Source organism: Panthera pardus, unplaced genomic scaffold, assembly GCF_024362965.1.
Source record: "Panthera pardus isolate Hobbes unplaced genomic scaffold, ASM2436296v1 HiC_scaffold_10, whole genome shotgun sequence".
NCBI lineage: Eukaryota > Metazoa > Chordata > Mammalia > Carnivora > Felidae > Panthera > Panthera pardus.
The window spans coordinates 7,528,732-7,548,924 of record NW_026526655.1 but is presented as its reverse complement, the minus strand read 5'-3'; the positions used below and the strand labels follow the sequence as shown (position 1 = coordinate 7,548,924).

General features: G+C 62.2%; 1 protein-coding gene and 1 long non-coding RNA gene across 4 annotated transcripts; one reads left to right on the top strand and one right to left on the bottom strand.

Moving 5' to 3' along the window:
- Nucleotides 1-3,605: 3,605 nt before the first annotated feature.
- ECEL1 (endothelin converting enzyme like 1) lies at nucleotides 3,606-13,172 on the bottom strand. Of its 3 annotated transcripts, none has more exons than XM_053903696.1 (18): nucleotides 12,636-13,172; nucleotides 10,539-11,430; nucleotides 9,862-9,930; nucleotides 9,627-9,737; nucleotides 9,068-9,160; nucleotides 8,754-8,878; nucleotides 7,883-8,105; nucleotides 7,330-7,428; nucleotides 7,036-7,110; nucleotides 6,729-6,832; nucleotides 6,357-6,415; nucleotides 6,230-6,281; nucleotides 5,589-5,656; nucleotides 5,286-5,410; nucleotides 4,929-4,994; nucleotides 4,461-4,556; nucleotides 4,164-4,240; nucleotides 3,606-4,033 (listed from the first exon to the last, which is right to left on the bottom strand). In XM_053903696.1, exons 2-18 carry the CDS (start codon nucleotides 11,328-11,330, stop codon nucleotides 3,934-3,936), a joined length of 2,334 nt encoding a protein of 777 aa, XP_053759671.1. In that variant the 5' UTR covers nucleotides 11,331-11,430; nucleotides 12,636-13,172; the 3' UTR covers nucleotides 3,606-3,933. The 3 variants fall into 3 exon arrangements, with proteins under 3 accessions (XP_053759671.1, XP_053759668.1, XP_053759673.1); XM_053903693.1 differs by lacking the exon at nucleotides 12,636-13,172 and adding an exon at nucleotides 12,401-12,564; XM_053903698.1 differs by lacking the exon at nucleotides 12,636-13,172 and adding an exon at nucleotides 12,401-12,567 and having other exon boundaries at nucleotides 3,922-4,033; nucleotides 4,461-4,576.
- On the top strand, nucleotides 12,625-15,467 carry LOC109264903 (uncharacterized). Its single transcript, XR_002078920.2, has 4 exons — nucleotides 12,625-12,727; nucleotides 13,520-14,226; nucleotides 14,329-14,438; nucleotides 14,684-15,467. It is a non-coding gene; the product is annotated as an uncharacterized LOC109264903 (long non-coding RNA).
- Nucleotides 15,468-20,193: the final 4,726 nt, after the last annotated feature.

Below are 20,193 nucleotides of genomic sequence, written 5' to 3'. Positions count from 1 at the left end.
CTCAGTCGGTTAAGTGTCCGACTCTCGGTGTCAGCTCAGGACATGGTCTGGCAGTTTGTGGGATCAAGCCCCACGTCGGGCTGTGCCCTGGCAGCGTGGGGCCTGCTTGGGATTCTCTGTCTCTTTCTCTCTCTGCTCCTCCCCCACTCGTGCTCTCTCTCTCTCATGGTCTCTCTCTCATGCTCTCTCTTTCTCTCTCATGGTCTCTCGCTCTCTTTCTCATGGTCTCTCTCTCAAAATAAACAAACATAGGGGCGCCTGGGTGGCTCAGTCGGTTAAGCGTCCGACTTCAGCTCAGGTCACGATCTCGCGGTCCGTGAGTTCGAGCCCCGCGTCGGGCTCTGGGCTGATGGCTCAGAGCCTGGAGCCTGCTTCCGATTCTGTGTGTCTCTCTCTCTCTCTGCCCCTCCCCCATTCATGCTCTGTCTCTGTCTCAAAAGTAAATAAACGTTAAAAGTTTTTTTAAAAAAAAGCTTCTAAACTCTTTAAAAAAATAAAAAAATTTAAAAAAACAAACATTTACAAATAAATAAAATAAAAAAATATCGCATCTAGGGTACTTCACAAGCGGGGGCCCCAGGGTCCCCAGAGCACCAGGCATCTGGAGTCGGCACAGAAGCAGCCACAGGAATGGCAGAAACTTGAATCTGGTTCCACTGAGCTGTTTAGAAAGGCCCGGGGCTTATGGCTGGTCAGTGGCACCAGGAGCCCTGTGCCCCCTCCTGGGTGCCACAGAAATCCCGGGGCTGCCGACCCCCCCCCGTTCTCTCTGAGACCCTAGGCAGGGAGGCTCTGGCACACCTCTCCAGCTGGCTCCTAGTCCTCCCCGGATCTGTACCGAGCTGGCACCCAGGGGGCCCCAGACGGAGGGTGCTCCTGGCATCCTTGACCTGAGGTCTCGGAGTCGGGCCGAGCCTGCTGGGGCAGCGGCCGTGCAGGCCTCAGCTTGGGCGGGGAGGAGGGGAAGGGTGGCTCACATCAATCCATCGCAGGCAGGCCGGCCCCTGGCACACACACTCCCCCGGGGCTGCCGGTGATGGTCCCGGGACCCAGAGAGGGTGAGTCACTTGCCAAGGCCACCCAGCAGTGACCCCTGGGCTCAAGGTCTCAAAGCCACGGATGGCACAACCAGAGCCGCACCAGGAACCACAAGGCGCTCTGCACGCGGGCGCGAGGTGGACGCCTGAAAGCTCTTTCCCTGCTATTAACTGCTTGGCTGAAGACTGCTTTCCGTCATCCCAGCGAGCTGTGCTCAGAGGACGCCCTCACTCCCCGGGGGACGGCTGGGGCCAGCCCTACCACAACCCGTCCCACGGCTGCCCAAGGGGCCTTCTCGGCACTCACGGCCTTCACTTAAGACGGGGAAACTGAGGCTGGGTGGGCAGTTGTGCCGACCTTGCCGGCCTCCTCAGTGGAGCCGCTGGCACAGGGGCCGGCAGACCACGAGTGGCCAGCGTCTACACCACGTGCGTGGTTCCCTAACAAGATGCTCAGACAGCTGGCACCGAGTATAGGACGGACGCCCAGAGCTCAAGAGGACGTGGCGGCTGAGTGGTGCCCGTCAGCGAACGTGTGCGCCGTGCCCTTAGGCAGGGCCCGTGGCTCCCCTCGGTTTCCCTGTCCCTGTCACCCTGGCACCTCAGTGGGCTGCAGTGAGGATGCTCTTAGGTTGTGTCTGGAAAAGCAGTTTGGGAAGCAGCGGGTGACACACAGTGTCACGTTTGTGCCAGGCTGGGCCACACCGTGGCCCTGGGTTTCGTGGCTGTGTCTGGAGTTCATGGGCCCCGTCCAAGCACCAGGACTCTGTCCTTGGGGTGCCCTTGGCTCGAGCTCCCTCTGACCTGATGATCTCCCTCAGTTCTCCCTGAAGGGCTGTGAAGCCCCGAAGCCCCAGGTAGCAGCGACGTCTCCGCAGGTAGCCCGGCAAGGAGCTTCACGGCCTGGCGGCCCACGGTCCCGCCCGCAGGGTGGGCGCGCCCTGGCTGGAATGCACACTGGGTTTGAGGCCCCCGGCCAGCAGCCAAGTCCCACAGGGTTCCCGCTGGACCAGCCTCCAGGCCAGGAAACTCGTCCTCTCCCCGGGGGCCCACCATCCCCGCCCCGCCCCCCGCCCCCGCCACGCCCAAGTCCCTCTGGCTCCCTCAGCAGGGCACAGACAGAATGGGGAGGTCTCACCCCCTAGGCTCCGTCCACCCCAGACCTCCCCTGAGCTGGATGGGAGACAGGAAGACTTGGTCTTGGGTGGAGCTGGGGAACTAAAGAGCCACCGGGGCACAGGGGGCAAAAGGGCTGGGCCTGGGGACTCCGATTCCAGCCAGGATCCCAGGTCAGATGGATGGGCTGGGCACGGGGTGTGGAGGGTCCCAGACACCAGGCCCCACCCAAGTGGGTGGCAAGGAGCGAACTGGCTGGCTGTGCCAGCCACCAGAGGCACATTGTAGCGTGCCAGCTGCTGAGGGATATGGTATACACATGCCCAGGCCAGGGGGAGAGGGGCTTGGAGGGGAATTTGGAGGTAGGTCCATAATCACGGCTCCTCTACCCGACCCCTACTCCCTGCACACCCCACCTCCACCTTTGAAGGGTGCTCTGCCCTGCTCATCTCCTGAAGAGTCCCTGCCCCTTGGGGGAACTTGGTTCTTCCTATGGGGTCCTTCTAAGTTCCTGCCACTTCTCCGCAGAGCCCTCCCCAGGGCCACACAACGCCCGCCCCTCTACTCTGCCTCCGTCAGCTGTGGCACGTGTATTTTCTGTCTCTCATTCCCCAGGGGTGGTGTGCCCGAGGCTCAGATAAAAGGAACTTTTTAAATGTCACTCAAGGCCGAGATGGGGATGGCTGTTCTCTGAGCATGACAGGAGCTGGGCTGGCAAGAGATTCTCCACTGCGGTGGGAGATGGGGATAGGCCACGCCGGGCACAGCCAGGGAGGGGCGCCCCCTCTAGGCTGTCCCTAAAGTGAGAGAAACAGACTAGAGGAGGAAAGGCAGGAGGCCCACGGTCCCCCACTCACTGCAGGCACCTGGATCCCCCAGTGGGGCTGCCCCATGTGACCTTCTCCCCGCACCCCACCATCCTGTGTGTGACGGGGCAGCCCTCCCTCCTCCCCCTCCCACCATGGGCGGGGCCTAGAGCCTCACGGCCATGTCACAGGCCAGCCCCTGACAGCTCTTCTCTTTCTCTCATCCCTGGAGCGTCCACTCCAGACCGGAGAGCACGACTCAGTGTTGTATGTACAGAGTGGCCCCTACCTCCATGTAAGCGTGTCTCATAGCTCCTCTTTCTTGGACACGCTGAGCCCAAGGCCTGGCCTGTGATATCTACACTTTGAGGGGAAGTGAGTCCCAGTGTCATGCTGGAGCACAGACCAGCGGGCTTGGTGTTCTGGCCCCCACGAGCCTGGTCTGGAGCTGGACAGGAGCCTAGGCGGGACTCTGGGGGAGGGAGGAGCAGGTGGTTGGTGGGAGAGACAGAAGAGCCAGGGAGGGGGGACAGGAAGGGACGAGAAGGTCTTCTCTAGGGTCCCCGCGGTGCTGAGGGCCTGAGCTTCCCCACAAAGGGACCCCTTCAGCCCTACCTGCTCCGGAGGCCCCTGAAGAAACCAAGACAACGGTACAGCAGTTTATTGACCAGACTTAGCAGCAAGAACAGACTGAAGGTGGGGCCTGTACAATCCACCCTGGCCAGGGGGTCTGGCTCCTTAGAGCCAAGACTGGGGACCCCAGCATCTCACCCCCACGGCCTCCTGGAGCCCAGCCCCATCCCTGCTCCGGGCCCCTCCGGAAGTGAGGGACAGCAAGAAGGCCAGGTCCTGGAGGCCTTAAGGTGGGTGGCGCCCAGAGCAGACCAGTGCCGGGTCCATGCCTGCCCCGGCAGCTGGCAGGGAGGCAATTCGTGCAGGGCGGGTGGTGAGGGCGTGTGGGCCGATGGCCAGGCTCACCACACAGAGCACTTGTGGGCAGGGTTCATGGGTGAGTCCTTGGGGCAATGGAAGGCCCGGCCAAACTCCTCGAACTGGGACACGCTGCCCAGCACCCTGGGGCAGGCAGGAGGAGAGACCCAGCAGGTGTGGGTTCCAATGGCCACTACCCCCCAGCTGCCCCTCCCCATCCCCACCTGCTCCCACCCCAGACACAAGGGGATGAGGCCCAGGCAGGCAGGCCCACCTGTAGTGCTCAGGTGCGTGCTTGTCGGTCAGCACCTGCAGGTAGATGGACTGTGACCGTCGCTTGATGCACCAGTTCTGGGCCCCATGGTGGGGAGGGGAGGGGAGGAGAGGGGAAATTGAAGCCAAGGAGTCCATTGAGCAAGCCTTGCAAACCTCCCCCTACCCCAGCGCACTAGGCCTTGAGTCCTCATCAGAACCCATGGGACCATTGCCTCTGAGGGTGGCTGATGAGAGGCAGGCCGAGAGCTATGTCCCCACCCCTGCCCACCCCCCACCTGGCCCCCACCTGGCCCACCTGGGCAAAGGCAATGAAGAAGAGCTGGTTGTGCGTGTACTTGAGCCGGTGCAGCGGGTGCTCCGGGCCGTGCTCCCGCACCCACTTCTGATAGGCCTGGGGGTGACAGTGTGGAGCTGCGGTGCCCCCAGTGCGGTGACCTGACTCACCCTCCACCCAGTCAGCCCCTCACCGGCCCCTGTTCTGCACACCACCCACCATGCCGAGCCCCAGGCTCCCTGCCTTCCGCCTTTCCTGACCTGTGCTCCCTCCTGGGAAGGCTAACCCCAGGCAGCCCTCCTTGCTCTCCCCAAAGCAGCCTGGGAGTCCCTCCTTTTCCAGTGGACCCTGTGCCAGTCACAGGCCCCGCTCCCCCAAGCCAAAGCGCCATGTGATGGGGAGGCTGGGGTGCCCACGTCCCTCGTGGAGTCCTCATCAGCCCCCATCCTTCCCCCCACAGGAACGAAGGGCCAGGCGGGGGCAGCTCACATAATAGGCCAGCTTGAGGCCGCCCATGTCCGCGATGTTCTCACCAAGTGTGTGCTTCCCGTTCACCTGCCGAGAAGGGAAGGGGCCGGGGTCCGTCTGCCGCCCACTGGCCTTCCTCAGGCCTTGCCACCCTGGGCCCCCGCCCACACTCCCCTTCCCTTTCCCAGAGGATTTAGATGCGGCCCCGACCCCCTCGTGCCTCATGTGAGTCTGCGTGAACTCCTCCACGCACCCACGTGAGTGCGCATGAACACCCTGGGCATGTGAGCTGGGCCCTGGGCACATGTGTGAACACGTGGGCACGCATGCTCCTCGTCCACGCCCAGCCGGGCCTGAGGGGCAGCAAGGGCATCTTACGCGCTGGTTGTAGACGGTGAAGTTGTCATACAGGTGCACGATGCACTCCGCCTTGCGCAAGAAGCGGCTGTAGGAGGCCTCCGTCCACCAGTGCAGCAGGTTGCCTGAGCGATCATACTGGCCCCCTGTGGGCAGCAGGCAGAGTGGTGGAGACGGACTCTCATGCCCGAAGCCCCCTCTCCCACCCACCGGCCAATGGGGACAGGGGGGCTGTGGGGTCTCGATCCACCCGGCATCGCCTTGCCCCCCGCTGTCTGCCTTTCCCTTCCCCCGACACCCCCTCTGGCCACCCTCGGGCCTCACCCCAGTCGTCATAGCCGTGGGTCAGCTCATGTCCAATGATGGTGCCGATGCCCCCGTAGTTCAAAGACCTGGGCCCACGGCAGCAGCGTCAGGCCCCAGCCTCACCCGCCCTCCGAGAGCTCCACGCTGCTGCCTGGGCCCTGGAAGGCCCCGGTCAAGCCAGAGGTGGCCTAGGGAGGCCACAGTGGTGTCCCCACGGTCTTGGGGCACTCGTGCCTTAGAGTCCTCATACAACATGTAAAAGGGACCAACAATACCTTTGCAGCTGCTCTGTAGGAAATAACCTCTAACAGAGCTGGGACAGGGGAAGAGACCAGGTTGGACGAAGACATGAGGGAAACTGAGGCACCCCACCTTGGATTTGGCCTGTTTCCTCATCACTAAGCCACTTTTGAAACCCCTAAAAGAAGCCTCAAACCAGGTAAGGGGGAACTCAGGACATTTAAAAGAAAGAAAGAAAGAAAAAAAACCTACACATTTTTCTAAATAATCAAGGATGAGGTAAGACTATGGGGACCCAGGATCTGCCACTGTCATGACCCCTGGGCCCAGCCCGGATCGGGACAGTCCCGGCAGCTTTCATGCACCCAGCAGACAGGGCTGCAGAGCTGGCTCTGGCTCATGCTGGGTTGGGTACTCACTGTGGAAAGTCAGGGTCATAGAGCGTGGGCTGCAGAATACCTGCCGGGAACACTACAGAGAGGGCGTGGTCAGCAGGAGACTGGCCCCGCCTCCAGGCCCCGCCCCTTGTGGGGCACGCCCCCTTACCCATCTGGTTCTTGTTGGGTAGATAGTAGGCATTGAGGGCCTGTGGTGGGAGCAGCCACCTGTGGAGGGAGGTGGGGGTCAGCTAGAGAGACCCACGCTCCCCCCCCCACCTCCCAGCCCCCTCCTCCTTAAAAGCTACCCTAGTGACCCAGCCTGTGGCCACGTCCCGCGCCTCCTCTAGGCTGAGCCCCCACCCTCACGGCCCCCACCACCACCCGCCCGGGCCCCATGACCTCTGCACCAGCATGACTTTGAGGCAGTTTGCCCCCCCCCCCTCCACCCGCCCGCTCCCAGCCTCCTGGCCTTGGCTAAGGAGCCTCTCCCCATGGAACCTCCCTCCCTGACTCGCCCCGCTCTGGGCCAGGCACCCACGTGGATTTGTCCACCTCCTGCCGGATCTTCTTGACTGACAGCTGGATGCTGAAGCGGATGCTGTTCAAGATGTTCTTGAAGTAGGTCTTCTCGTGGACCTCAAACTGCACAGGGGATGGGCAGCGCTCAGTGGCAGGCGACGGGCATGGCCAGACCAGCGCTGGGCGGGCCCCACGTCCCCCCAGGGGCCATCAGCCGAGGGTCATGGTTCCTTCTCTTCGGTCGTGGGGGGCCTCCCTGGGGGTCTTGGCCAAAGGCCGGGAGAAGCCCAGCTGTTTAGGCAGGGTGGGGCCAGAGGCAGACCCACCTCGTACTCCTTGTCCACAGCCTCGGGTTTGAGCAGGAAGTCGGGGTAGCCTACCATCACCATCATGTACTGGAGCTGCGGGCGAGAGGGCAGCCAGGGCCTCAGGAGACAGCCCCCCGCCCCCCAAGGGAGAGGCTGTAGTCTAGAGGCAGGGCTCAAGGACAGGCGAGACCAGACCAGGTGATGCCAGCTCCACAAGGGGCATCTCCGCCTCTTCTGTCACTCGAGCCTGGCATGCAGTAGGCACTCCATAAGTGTTCGTGGAATCTACAGATGGGAAAGGGTCCACTTCACCTTGGCCCGAGCAGCTGCCTTGGTCTCAGCATCCATCCAGTCCAACTCCTCCAGGCGCCGGCCCAAGATGTACTTGATGTCTTCCACAAGCTGCTGCACCTATAGGGCCAGGGGTCAGGGATCAAGGGTCAACTCAGGAGGCCTTAACTCTGGGCCCCCAGCACCTGGCACGAGGGATACCACTGATTCAGTACCACTTCCCAGGCCTAAGGCTTGGTCCTGAGCGCCAAGCGGGACCTTGGAGGTGGGGATCCAGGCCTGGCCCCCCTTACAAAAAGCTCACAGTCTGGAAGCACAAACTGCCCCAGCAACAATCTACTGAGCATGGCAGAGAAGGGGGGGCAGGAGCCTGAGGGGCTAGCCCTCCTGTGGCTGATAGATGAGGTAGGCTTCCTGGGGGAGGTGGCCTGGTGAGAAGTCTGGAGCTTCGGAGCGCCCCTATCTGCAAGGGAATATGTGGGCTCCCCATTCTCAGCGCAAGGCCATGGGAGGACTCTACGCCCTGCCCAGCACCTGCACCCACACCCAACCCCCAAGCCCAGGGCAGCCTGACCTTGGCCTTGCTGGCAGCTGAGAAGTGCTCATGTACAAAGAGAGCTCCAAGCGCCATGCCAAAGTGGCGGTTGGCCTGGCCCAGGCAGACACGGGCCAGCTCCTGTGGCTTGTCACTGCCCTCCATCTCCCGTGCCAGCTCGTGCAGCGCCTCTCGGAACGGTGGTGACAGGTGCTCGCTCAGGACCACCACTACGCGCCACACCAGGTAGTTGTGCAGGATCCTGAGGGCCAGGGCAAACGGCTGGGTGTCCACACAGGCTCATACGCAAGGGCCACCCAAGGGTTCCGTGCCACGCCACTCCAGACCCCTCGGCCTGGGGTTACACCCGGCACCCGCGCAGGAGCGGGGGTCACTCCAGACCCATGGAGCCGGAACCTGGAGTGGCCTGAGCCCCAGTCAGGGAAAAGGGCCCACACGAAGCAGGACACATCTCTGGCCCCTGAGACGAGTGCCTGATGCCGACCTGCTATGCAGTAGGAGGGTGGGCACTCGGGGTGACTGTCTGCCTCAGGACTGGCCTTGGGGGGCCTCTGGGCAGAGACCAGGGAGGCGCTCCCCAAGGTGGCCCTGGGGCAGCAGAACTGCACCCACACCTTCCGTTTCTGGAGTCCGGACTCAGTCGGCCTCACTCTCCCCAGATGAAGAAACCGCAGCTCAGGGAGCTCACAAGCCCTGCCCAGGGTCCCAGAGAGAAGGTGGGAGAGCCACCTCTGCACCTAGGGATCTGGACTCCTATTCCAGTGCTCTTCACATGCCTCCCCAGTGTGGCTACTGGACGGAGGTGAAACGGGAATTCAAACCTTACCAATCTGGGGTGCGGGTGAGGGATGTGGAGGGGCAGGTGGGGGGGGGTGATCAGCAGCTGTACCTGCGGGGTGTGGAGCGGATGAGCTGGGACACCTGCTGCATGTAGTCTGTGGCCAACAGCACCACCTCCTCATCCTCCGAGAAGTCCTCCTGGAAGATCTGGTCCAGCAGCCACTTCCACTGCAGCTGTGGGGCCGAGGGTGGGGGACAGTAGGGCTGGGTGTTGCAGGGAGCACAGAGGACGGGGAGGGAGTCCGGGAGACGCACGGGAGGACACAGGAATCCATGGCCGTGGAAGGCCTCGCCCCACCCTGGGGAACAACGGCCCTGGAGTCCCAGCATCAATGCCTCCGCACCGCGGCGGGCCGCACTCACGTGAGGGGTGATCTTCTGCAACTGCCCCAGCGTCACCTTGTTGTACATGGAGCTGACATCCCGCCGGAGGTCATCGTACTCTGACACTGTGATCTGGAGGCGGAGATTGGAGTTGACAGGGCCCTGCCTAACGGCGCCATCCCTCGGCCCATGGCAGCCCCCCCCACTCATGTGGGCCCATGGCAGCCCCCCCCACTCATGTGGGCCCATGGCAGCCCCCCCCACTCATGTGGGCCCATGGCAGCCCCCCCCCACTCATGTGGGCCCATGGCAGCCCCCCCACTCATGTGGGCCCATGGCAGCCCCCCCCACTCATGTGGGCCCATGGCAGCCCCCCCCACTCATGTGGGCCCATGGCAGCCCCCCCCCACTCATGTGGGCCCATGGCAGCCCCCCCCCACTCATGTGGGCCCATGGCAGCCCCCCCCCACTCATGTGGGCCCATGGCAGCCCTCCCCACTCATGTGGGCCCATGGCAGCCCCCCCCACTCATGTGGGCCCATGGCAGCCCCCCCCCACTCATGTGGGCCCATGGCAGCCCTCCCCCGCCCCCGCTCACGTTGGCCAGCCGCTGCTCCAGCTGCAGGATCTCCTGTGCCTTCTGCTCCACAGCATCGGCCCCCAGTAGGCTGAGCAGGCGCTCCATGAACACCCGGTACGCTGCCAGGATCTGCACCAAGATGGGACATTTCGCGGGGGGGGGGGGTGGGGGGTGGGGGGGTCCGTGTCAGGCCCTAGTCCGTCCCTCCTGGAGCCCCAGGCCTTCCCTGCAGTCCCACCCCATGCCCCCACACCTTCTCACTCTCCTCATCCTGAGCTAAGTACAGGGTCCTCTCCGGCAGAGTGAGCCCATCCTGGTCAATCTGGGGAGAGTGACGGGGGTCAGAGGTCAGAGATCAGCGGGCAACATGTCAGGCTCTTGCACACAGACTGAAGTTCCATCCAAATGCCCAAACAGAGGACGTAACAGACACCTACTGTCGCAAGCCCCAGGAGCAGCACAAAAGCACATTAGCCCTCCTTCCACCCAGAGAAGTTGGTGGAAACCTCCACCCCTAATCAGTCTCGCCTGGAGATTCGGGGAGCGGAGGAGGACCCAGTCCCCCCACCCTTCCTTCTGTAAGCCTTCAACCTTCCCCACCTATACGGGGCACTCTCGGAGCCCACACCGAGAGCCGAGGCCCCTGGCATTCTGGCCCGCCCGAGCCCACTGGCACACCCCTCCTTGCGTGCTCTCACAGCCTGCCACAGGACTGGGAAATTGCGGCTCCCGCGGCTCCGCTAAGCACGGCAATTACCCGAGGGAAATTACTCGCGCCCTCCTCCCGCGCTATGCGGGTGCGCGCTCCCCTCCCCTTGCGCTCCCTCCCTTTACGCATAGGTCGCCTTGCGCTGGGGGCGCGCGAGCGGGGCGGCGGCGCCCCCGGTCCCAGGCTGCTGCTGGGGTGACCGGGGAGGGGGACGCACTCACGCGGATGACGTAGCGCGAGGAATTCCTGTCGTCCAGGCTGACGGTGAGCGAGAAGAGCGCGGCGGCGCTGTACACGCCCTGGGCCTTGTACAGCAGCCGGTTGAGGTCCCAGAGCGCGGCGGCCCCCGGGCGCTCGGCGGCACCGCCCAGGTCCCAGCCCCCGCAGTCCTCGATGACTTCGAGCATGGGCCGTGGGCCGAGCCGCTCGATCTCACGCATGTCGAGGCACGAGCGGAAGAAGGCGCGCACCTTGCGCTGGGCCGCACCCCCCGGCCCACCCCCGGGCCGCGCCAGCAGGCGCCGCAGTCGCTCCTCGTTCTGCTCGCCGATGGCAGCGATGGTACCGTAGGTGAGCTTGTCGTCGGGGATGGCGTGGCGCCGCAGCCAGCCACCGCACGCGAAGGAGTAGAAATCCTGGCACGGGTCTATGCTGGCGTCCAGGTTGGCGGCCAGGAAGCGGGCGGCGCGCGCGAAGGCCTTGCGCTCCGGGCAGCCCTCGGAGCAGGCGCCGCCGCCGCCGCCCGCGGCGCCGGGACCCAGGTACTTGAGCGCCAGCATGGCGGCCAGGATGGCGCAGAGGCCGGCGGCGAACACCAGTCCCGACAGCAGGCACACCTCGCGCGGGTTCCAGCGCGGCAGCCCCGCTCGGGCCCCGGTGGCGCTGCGCCCCGCGCCCAGCGGGAAGCCGGGGGGCAGCGAGGCCCCGCGCGCTCCTCCCGTGCCGCACCGGCTCACGTATTTGACCTCCTGGAACTCGTCGTAGTGAGCCGTCATCGAATATGGGGTCTCCATGGTGCCGCTGGCCCCGCCACGCAGCCCTCGGCGATCTCAGCTACAGGATGCGCGGACCGTCGGCCTCCCGGCGAACCTCCGCATGGCTCACGGGCTGCAGCTGCGGGAAGGGTAGACGCAGGTTCAGAGAGGCCCTGGGCCCCCGACGGGGCCCACAAGCACGACTGGAGGGGCGCAGGCCTAGGTCCAGAGGCTGGAGGCCACCCCGTGTCTCCAACCGCTAGCGGGTCTGGGGCCTGGCCTCCCCCAGCTACTCAAGAATGAGTCAGGGGAAGGCTCAGAGTGGCCACCACCTCGCACACGCACAGTGTCGTCCTTTTTTTTAACCTAACTCCTCTCCCACTGCAAACACATGCCTGCCGCATATTTGGGAGGTCCCTGATACAAAGTAGGGGAGCAGCGTGCACGGGGCCTCGCACACAGTAGGCCCTCAATGAAGGACTGTTTCTCTTCCCTTTGCCTTTCTCGTCTGCGACCTGCTACGGCGAAGGCCGGGTGGGGGAGGGGGGAAACGGAGACTGGAGAAAGGAGGTGCGGTCAAGGGCGCGTCTACGCGGCCCCAGAAGCTGCCCTGGAACCAGACGTTCAAGAAAGCGGCTAAAGAACCAAACTTTGTCCTCGCGGATGTCCGTAGGGCCGCCCCCAGCCCCGTCTTCTATTCGGTGGCCATAATGCCACCAGCCCCTTTCCCAAGCGGTGCGCTCCAACCGGCCCCGCATCGGAGAGAAACCCCGACGGCCTTAAGAAACTAGAACCGGTTCCGTCCCCCGCCCCTCCGTCCCCGCCCTGGGCCACTCCTGGCTTCAACAGGTTTTCCTCGGAACCCAAACTTGAGTGAAGTTTCACCCCCGGCGCGGAGCGAGCTGACCCCAAGCGCCCCATACTCTGGGCGCGGAGCCTCGCCGCGCAGTCCGCGGAGCCGGAGAGCCGAGCCCGGGAGTCGCAGCCGCAGCCGGAGCCGGAGCTGCGAGGACACAGACAAAGCCTGGAGGCTCGGCGCAGCGGCGGCGGCGGCGGCGGATGTGGCCGCGTTGCTGGCCGCGGCGGCAGCGGACTCGGATGCCACTTACCCGGCAGGTGCGCGCCCGGGCCGAGCTGGAACTGAGCGGGTCGAGCCCGGGCCGGAGCCGGAGCCAGAGCCGGAGCGGAGCCGGGCGGGCGGGAGCTCTCTCCGTGCGCCCGCCGCCTCCTCTGCCGGCGCGCCGCGCAGCCCGCCGGCCCCGAGGGAGGGGGCGCGCCGGCGGCTCCACCCTCCTCCGCCCGCCCCCCGCGCCCCCTCCTTCTTCCACCCTTCATCCCAGCTACCTGTCAGCTCGGTGGCAGCTCGGGGGCGGGGACGACGGCTGCGGGACACGCTCCCGAAGGTCTTGCGCAGGCTCCGGGATCGGGGATTCCAGGTACAACTGTGTCCCGGGAAGAGTGAGGGCGCCTGCTATTCCCAGGAAAGGGTTCCCCTTTGATCTGATGCCCCCACTCCCGCCAGCCCGAAAAGGGCTCAAGCTGGAGATCAGGAGGTGCGTGGATTGTCCCAGCCGAGCCCACAGGACTGGAGACCGCCCAGGGAGAACTCCCAGAAAGACTATGGGGTGTGCTGAAATAGCTCCTGCACGCTCCTGGCAAGGTGCCTGGCACTGAGCAGGCTTCAATACGTGGTCTTTCTGGTCTTCTCCCTTAGCCCTGACCTTACCCATGCCTCGCGGGAGGCCGTCTGGGGTTTTGGTTGGCCATGCAACCAGGAAGGGGGCCTCAGGGCTGAAACTGCACCCTTCCCCCAATCCTTGGCTGGCCTCTGCCCCCACTGCTCTGGAAGTCCCTGGCCAGGAAGAGAGAAAAGGACTGGAGAGTCATGCGTGAGCCCCTCCCCGCTGAGAACAAGGAGGGAGGCTGCCCTGCCCAGCAGCCCTTGTCCTCAGATGTAGGCCTCAGGCCCCTGCCATGCGGACTGGTGGAGGGAGGGGACTGGCTGGGGTGGGGGTGGGGGGTTACCCACCACCTTCTTCCCTTACAACTTGCTTTTTTAATGTGGGACCTCCCTCCCACGGCCCCCAGCCCCTGAAACAGGGTCCGCTTCTGCCTGGCTCACCACAGTACCCTCAGGCCCTGGCCATGTGAGGCACAGGGGTCTCAGGGCTTCTTGGACCAATGCTACTGTCTCTCGAGTCTCTCTGCTTTCTCATTTCCTAGCACAGGACCCTGCAAGGCACCAGTGCTCCCAGACCTGCCAGTTCCAGCCTGTAGGACTGGCCTCAACAGCGAGACAGCCCAAGACTGCCATGGAGCCCCAGCTGATAACACCGACAAGACAAGGGCTCAAAGGACCCATCACCTTGTCCCCTCCCTGGGGCTTTTCAGCAGCCTGGGTCCTGGGCCCCTGGCCCTGAGTGGCCTCCTCTGCCCCCGTGCTGCCTCTCCTGTGTCTGTCCATCCATCCATCTCTATACCACTGCTCTGGATACTCTCTGCCTCCACCTCCGGCCATCCCAGGGTCCTCCTCTGCCCCACGCATTCTTCTTGGGTCCAATTAATTCTACTGAGGAGAGGTGGAATTATGTAAAATGTGGTGATTCCGTAAGGGAGGAGGGGAGGGCAGGGCGGTGGCAAAGTGGTTCTTTGTGCTTTTAATCTGCATTTTTTCCCTCAACGTTCCGTCTCCAGGAGGATAATTTTCCAGCCTTTTCAGGCCCTGATTGGTATCATTTCTCCAGCAATGACAGCTTTTATTTTCCCTGAAATGAATGCCGTGAAATTTCCAAGAAATATAAAAATGGATATTGTCTCAGGGAGCCGACTCTCTTCCGACAGAAAGGCACAAAGCAAACAGGCTTCCCTGGGGACCCTGCTGTGCCAGCCACTAGGGGGTGGGGGACCTGAGCCCTCAGCCCCTCCTCCCTGCCAGGTCAGCTCTCTGTCGGACCCCCTGAGAGCCATCCCTGGCCATCCCTCTCCCAGACTCCCAGCTGCCATTGATCTGTTCCTCTGCCTCCCCGCTCTCGGCCAGGCCACCCTACCTGCCTGCCTCACTCCATCTTGCCTGCTCTGTTCAGCACCGCACCCCCCACAGGACACCCAACCTCAGAGACTCCCAGGACAACCCAGCCCCTGAGCAAGGTAACCAGGGCCCTCCAGAGTGGCCTGGGGATTGGGCCCGTGAGCGCTCAGTCCTAGACCCCCTATACAGCCCACCAGCAAAGAGCGACCAGGCCCTTTGCTTCTTTGCCCTTTGTCCCTTCTCAGAAAGAGAAGCAAGTGGGGGAGGACACCAGGGGTCTGGCCTCCAGCTCCCGTGCACTCTCCTTGAGGCATCCAGTTCCAGCTCCCCTCCCCCCCACCCCCCCCCCCCCCCGATTGTCAAGGTGACCTCCTGACTGAGGAGCAAGAGAATGACAGGACACAGCAGCACCCAGCCAAGCCCGGAGCCAGGCAACGGGATGCCCAGCTTAGGGGCCAGGTAGGCAGGAGCTGGGGAGCATCTGCCCCCAGAGCCGCCTTGGAGAGAGAAGGGCTGAGGGTGTGCAAGGAGCAGAGGGGAGGGGTGCGGGTCGGTCCTGAAACCCTCACTTCAGCCCCTTCCCTGACCGAAGACCAGATCCCAGCCCACTCCTCCTGGGTGGGCATCACCAGGTCTGGGTTCCGGGGAAGGGTTCGCGAAGACCGCCCACTCCCTGGGGACCACAGTGCTCGCACCAGTGACACATCTGTTGAGCCTTCACTAAGTGAGGGGCAAAATGCTCCACTCCAAGGGGGCTGCCAACCTGAAGCCAGGCCTGGGTCAGCCTGGAGCCCAGCCGTGATCAGAACCGTCGCGGCGCCCCTCTGGCCTGCATGTAAGTGGGGATAGACTGGGCCTGCCACTCCAGTGCACAGGCCTAGGAGCCCCTACCCCTGCCTGTGCTCTGCGAGATGCCCCCCCACCGCCTCCACCCTGCCCACCCAGCTCCCCCTCTCCACCACAGACAGCTCTGCAGTATCTTCTGTGTCCTGGAAAACGCCCCCCAGCCAGCTTCCTGTCCTCTGCCCAGCCTCCCAGTGCTCACCCCATCTATTATTCACAGCACAAAATGGATTTTTAATTTGAGAAATGAAATGACTCTCCCAAGTGGCCGGGGTGGCGGGGAGGGGGCGGGGGAAGGCCAGAGCCTCTAGGCGGCCACCACGGTGCTGACTCAGACTCTTGTGGGAAAGCTGGGCGCCCACAGCAGACCTGGGGGGCCCCAGAGGCCCACAAGACCCATCACCCAGCTGCTACCTTCATTCTGCCCTGTCGCGGTGACTCCATGGTGTGAGGGGGTGCCTATCTTTCCTGCCTGAGCTCCCAGTGGGGTATGCCTTTGGCCAGAGAGGGGGGTAGGGAGGGCTGGACCTGCACCCCACTTATTTCAGATGTTTGGACCTCAAGGGTAGCACTTGGGCTTTTTGGCCTGGTGTAGCTCCTCCCCAAACCGCCTGGCCCTCACTAAGCTGGGCTCAAGAATCACCCCCATGCAGACCCCTAGCTGAGCTTCTCTGCTAGGTCCCAACACCATGGCATGCCCACTCCAACCTGGACAGCTGCCCGGCCTCCCCATGGGCCGCGGGCTCCCAGTGGCCCTCCTCACCTCTCACGATAGAACTCACATACCTAGTGTGCCCACGAGGCAGTGACCTCTTCCCACCCTTCTCTGCCCTTCCTGCTCTGTCTCCCCACCTCCAACCTCTCTCATTTTCTGGTCACTCTGACCTAGTTTCATTTCCTGGAACTTAGCTGCCTCTCATGCACCTCAGGGCCTTAGCACTTGCTGTCCTGCTACTGAAACACCCTTCTCCCGTCACCTCTTCCGTTAGCCAGTTGCCACTTGTCTTCTTGGGATGTCAGCCTCCCTTGTCTGGTCGGGTGCTACGTCTGCAGGCTGGGGGCCCCCACCTACAAACCTGCCCGGGCTCTCAGAGCCTCCACATGCTTCTCCTTGGCCTTGGGACCCATCAGATGACAAGAGGGGGCCACTCCTTCCCCCCCCCACACACACACACCCGATGCTCCCCTCACCTGTTCTCCCACTACCTGGTCTGTCCCACGATGCACAGACTCTTCTCTGGGGTCACCTACCAACCTCTGGATCTGTTTTTTCCTTTTCTTAAAAGAAATGTATAAGTACATTCTTGTTTTAAGAGACTTAAACTACACAAACGGGCAGAAGGCAAATGTGAAATCCCTCCTCCATACCTGTCGCCCTCCCAGGCCTCCCCCACGTAAGCCCCTCACTTCAGCCTCCAGGCCCACATGGGCATCACTCTATTTCTTTAAGTGAATGGGACACCACAGATTTGAGGGTTAGCACCCTGCACCCACTGGCCCGCAGCACCACTTCCCACCCAGCAGTCCTCAGGGTCACATCCCCAACGGAAGGACGCAGGTTGTCTAGGACGCACAACCCGTCTGGTCATCAGAGACTGAGGCCTTCCATGGCTCCCGGCCTCTCACCCGCCCCCTGGGCCCACCCTGCCCCGGCTCCAGCTCCTCTCCGTCACCAGAAGTCCTTCTTCCTCTCCTTCCCATCCAACCTGTCTCAGTTCTAGTCCTCAGCTCTCCTTTCCTTGCTGGAGGAAAGTGGCGTCTTCCTTCTGCTTGCTCACCAGGTGCTGCTCTGTCCTGCCCATTCCTGCCCCACACCCTCTGTGACCCCTCGTTGCGGTTTCCGGGGCCTCCTCGGTCTGGCCTCAGACCCCCTTCCAGCCTCCTGGCTCGTGCTCCCCCAAATGTCCCTCCTTTCCAAGGGATTGAACCCCCACTTCTGTGCCTTTGTTCTAGCCATCCCCTCAGCCCATCCCCAGCCCTCCTGTCCTTCATCAGTCCCCTCTCCAGGATCCCCTGATAGTCCCCCTGGCTGGGCAGGTCCCTACCTGAAGGAGCCTGCCCGAGGGTCTCTCGTTGCCGGAGAGGTCTGTGCCCCTATGTGCCCAGCCCAGAACCTGGGGCATGGACTGGGCTGGATGGAGCAGGCCCATGCCCCAATCCACAGGGAGGTCCTAGCCAGGCCCCATGCCCAGCCCCACTGCGTCCCTGTGAGCCCCTCTGTCTCCTTCCCTCCACAGCCCTGCTCTCCTACAAGGGACAGTTAGTGGCCTCGGCCACTCCCAGTGCTGTGGCTGGAGCCCCCATAATAAAACACGTGGAACCCTCCTAAGTGCCAAGCTCTGTGCCAAGCATTCCACCTGCTTTACCACACTGAGTCTTAGAAACCCCCTGGGGGCCCCGTCACTGACCCCAGTGCACACATAGGAAAATGAAGGCCAGACACGGAAAGAAAGGTGCTCCAGTTCACCCAGCTCACAGCCCTGAAGTTGACCTTTGAACCTATCTGCTGCATTCAGTATCTCGGGGGCACGCACACTACCAGCCGGGAGATGAAGGGACAGGCAGGGCACTTAGAACCTGAGTGAAGGCCCAGCTGTGATCTCAGCCCAGGAACTGTGCTGGGTGGGAGGTGCTGAATCCAGGGGACCAGGCAGGTGCCAAGGTGGCTTTGGCCAGAGACCTCAGGAAGAAACTCAGGGCCTGCAGCCAGGCCCTTGGCCTCCCTTCCACATGTCCCCACCTTCAAGGGCTCTTCCTGGATGTCCCTGTCTGAAGCACCCAGTTGTTTTCTCTCTGTTGCCCTGGGTACATCTTGTACAGCATTTGTCCCCACCTGACATTATCTATGACTTGGCATTCTCATGGTCTCTCTTCCTTAGCTGTGGGGACCCTGGATTTTTCCCATCACCCTGTCCTTGCCTGAGTGTCAAGACCTTGACCACAATGCAGTTGGGGGAGGAAGCCAGATTGACAGAGTTAAAGCAGAGTGGTGGCAGCGGGGGGCAGGGAGGAAAGGGGGTAGAGAGTCTGAAGCCTGTGGGTCTCTGGTTCTGACAACCAGGCCCCTTGGGTTTACTGTTTGATGGACAGGCCATGACAGGGAGCTGGTCTCCTATGCAAATAGGGGGCCTGGGTGGCTCAGTCAGTTAGGCGTCCCACTCTTGATTTCAGTTCAGGTCATGATCTCAGTTTGTGGGTTCGAGCCCTGCCTCAGGCTCTGTGCTGTCAGTGCAGAGCCTGCTTAGGATTCTCTCTCTCTCTCTCCCTCTTTCTCTGCCCCTCACCTGTACCCTCTCTCTCTTTCTCTCTCAAAATGAATAAACTAAAAAAAAAAAAAAAAAGATGCAAATAAAGCCACAAGTGTTTGGGGCATATAGGAAGGTAGGCCCCAGAGCCTGGGGTACTTCCTGTCGGGATTGCCAAGGCCCATCGCCTGGGACTGCGAGAAGCGGGGTGGGCTGGAGCTGGGCAGAGCCCAGAAAAGCCAGCAGGACCTGAAGGACCTCTTCCTTGCTTCACAGGGTCACTGGGCCGAGCTCCCCTCCCCCAGCACTCCATCATCATTTCAAGTGATTGGAACCGAAGGGGATCGTTAGCTAATTAAAGCTGAGGCCACTAATTGCCCCTTGTAGGAGAGTAGGGCTGTGAAGGGAAGGAGACAGAGGGGCTCAGAGGGACGCAGGGGGGCCGGGCATAGGCCCTGGGTAGGACCTCCCTGCAGACTGTGTTTTGGAGGGGGGCCCTGTCACAGACTCCCTGAAGTGGAATTGTGGGATAGAGGACAAGAGTGCCCGAATCAGAGTTCCCATTGAACACCTACGTGTCACGGGGAACATCCATGCCCACCTCTACCCACAGCCAGCCACCCAGGGTTGTGGGCTGAGGTGGTGAGTGGCACAAAGCCCCCACAGACATCCCGTGGATGCAGCGACAGGCCAGATCTGAGGACAGCCAGCAGAAGACCAGGGGCCCCAGCCCCACACTGGCCCCCCAAGCAGGAAGCCTGGCTGCCAATCTCTGCCTCCCCGCCTCCCCTCGCAGAGATGCCAGCAGCTGGTATACATCCACACGTTCGACAGTAGCAGTCTCACCTGGGGCTGCCCAGAGCCCAGCACCAAGCTCCCCCCCCCACCCCACCCCCACCCCAGCAGGATGTTCCAGGACCTTCCATAGAAACTACCAAACATGGTTATTCGTTTTCCATTGCCGTGTAACAAACTTCCACAAACGTAGCAACTTAAAACAGCAAATTTATGATCTCAGTTTGTGTCGGTCAGAAGTCCAGGCTCCACGAGGCTGGGTTCTCCACTCGGGGCCTCACTGGGCTGAAGTCGGGGTTGGGGGGGGCTGAGGCTTCTCTTCCAAGCTTGCTGGGGGAGCCAGCATCGGTATAGAACCAAGGCGTCCCTTCTTTAGTGGCTGTTAACTGGGGGCTGTTCTCAGCAACTAGAACTCAGCTGCACCCCTTGCCTTGTGGCCCCTCCACCTCCAAAGTCATCAGAGGACAGTCTCCTCGGCACTGAATCCTTGTCGTGCATCGAATCTGTCTTCCTCGCCTCCACCAGCCAGAGAAACTCCTTTAAAGGGCCCGAGTAATGAGGTCTATTAAGCTCCCTCTCTTAAGTTCAGCTAATTCGGAATCTTAGTAACAACTGCAAAATCCCTTCATAACAGTACCTGGATTTGTGTTTGCTTGAATGATGGGGAGAGTGTGCACGTACACTAGGGGCCAGGAAAACCGGGGGGCATCTTAGAATTCTGCCTCCCACAAAAGAGCAAAGAGCAAAGGTAAAAATAGCGGTAGCTGCCATCTGGAAAAAGTCCCGCGCTTCCAGTGCTAATTTGTCCTGTTTAATCCTCATAGCAATTCTGGGCGTAGATGCTACTATATCCCCATTTTACAGAGGGAGAACCTGAGGCCCTGAAGTTAGGTGACAGTCGCAAAGTCACACAGCTGGTAAGTGGCCAAGCTAGGATACTGGGGTAACACAAGGTCTGATCCAGGCCTTACCGTGTGTTCTTGGGAAAGTG

Bases quoted from the DNA above. Each gene is read 5' to 3' on its own strand.
- ECEL1 (XM_053903696.1), bottom strand. From the start codon at position 11,330: ATGGAGACCCCATATTCGATGACGGCTCACTACGACGAGTTCCAGGAG. The intron at 9,931-10,538 runs GTGAGTGCGTCC...CACTCTCCCCAG, and splicing joins CCTCGCGCTACGTCATCCGC to ATTGACCAGGATGGGCTCAC. The intron at 8,879-9,067 runs GTGAGTGCGGCC...TCGGCCCCACAG, and splicing joins TGCAGAAGATCACCCCTCAC to CTGCAGTGGAAGTGGCTGCT.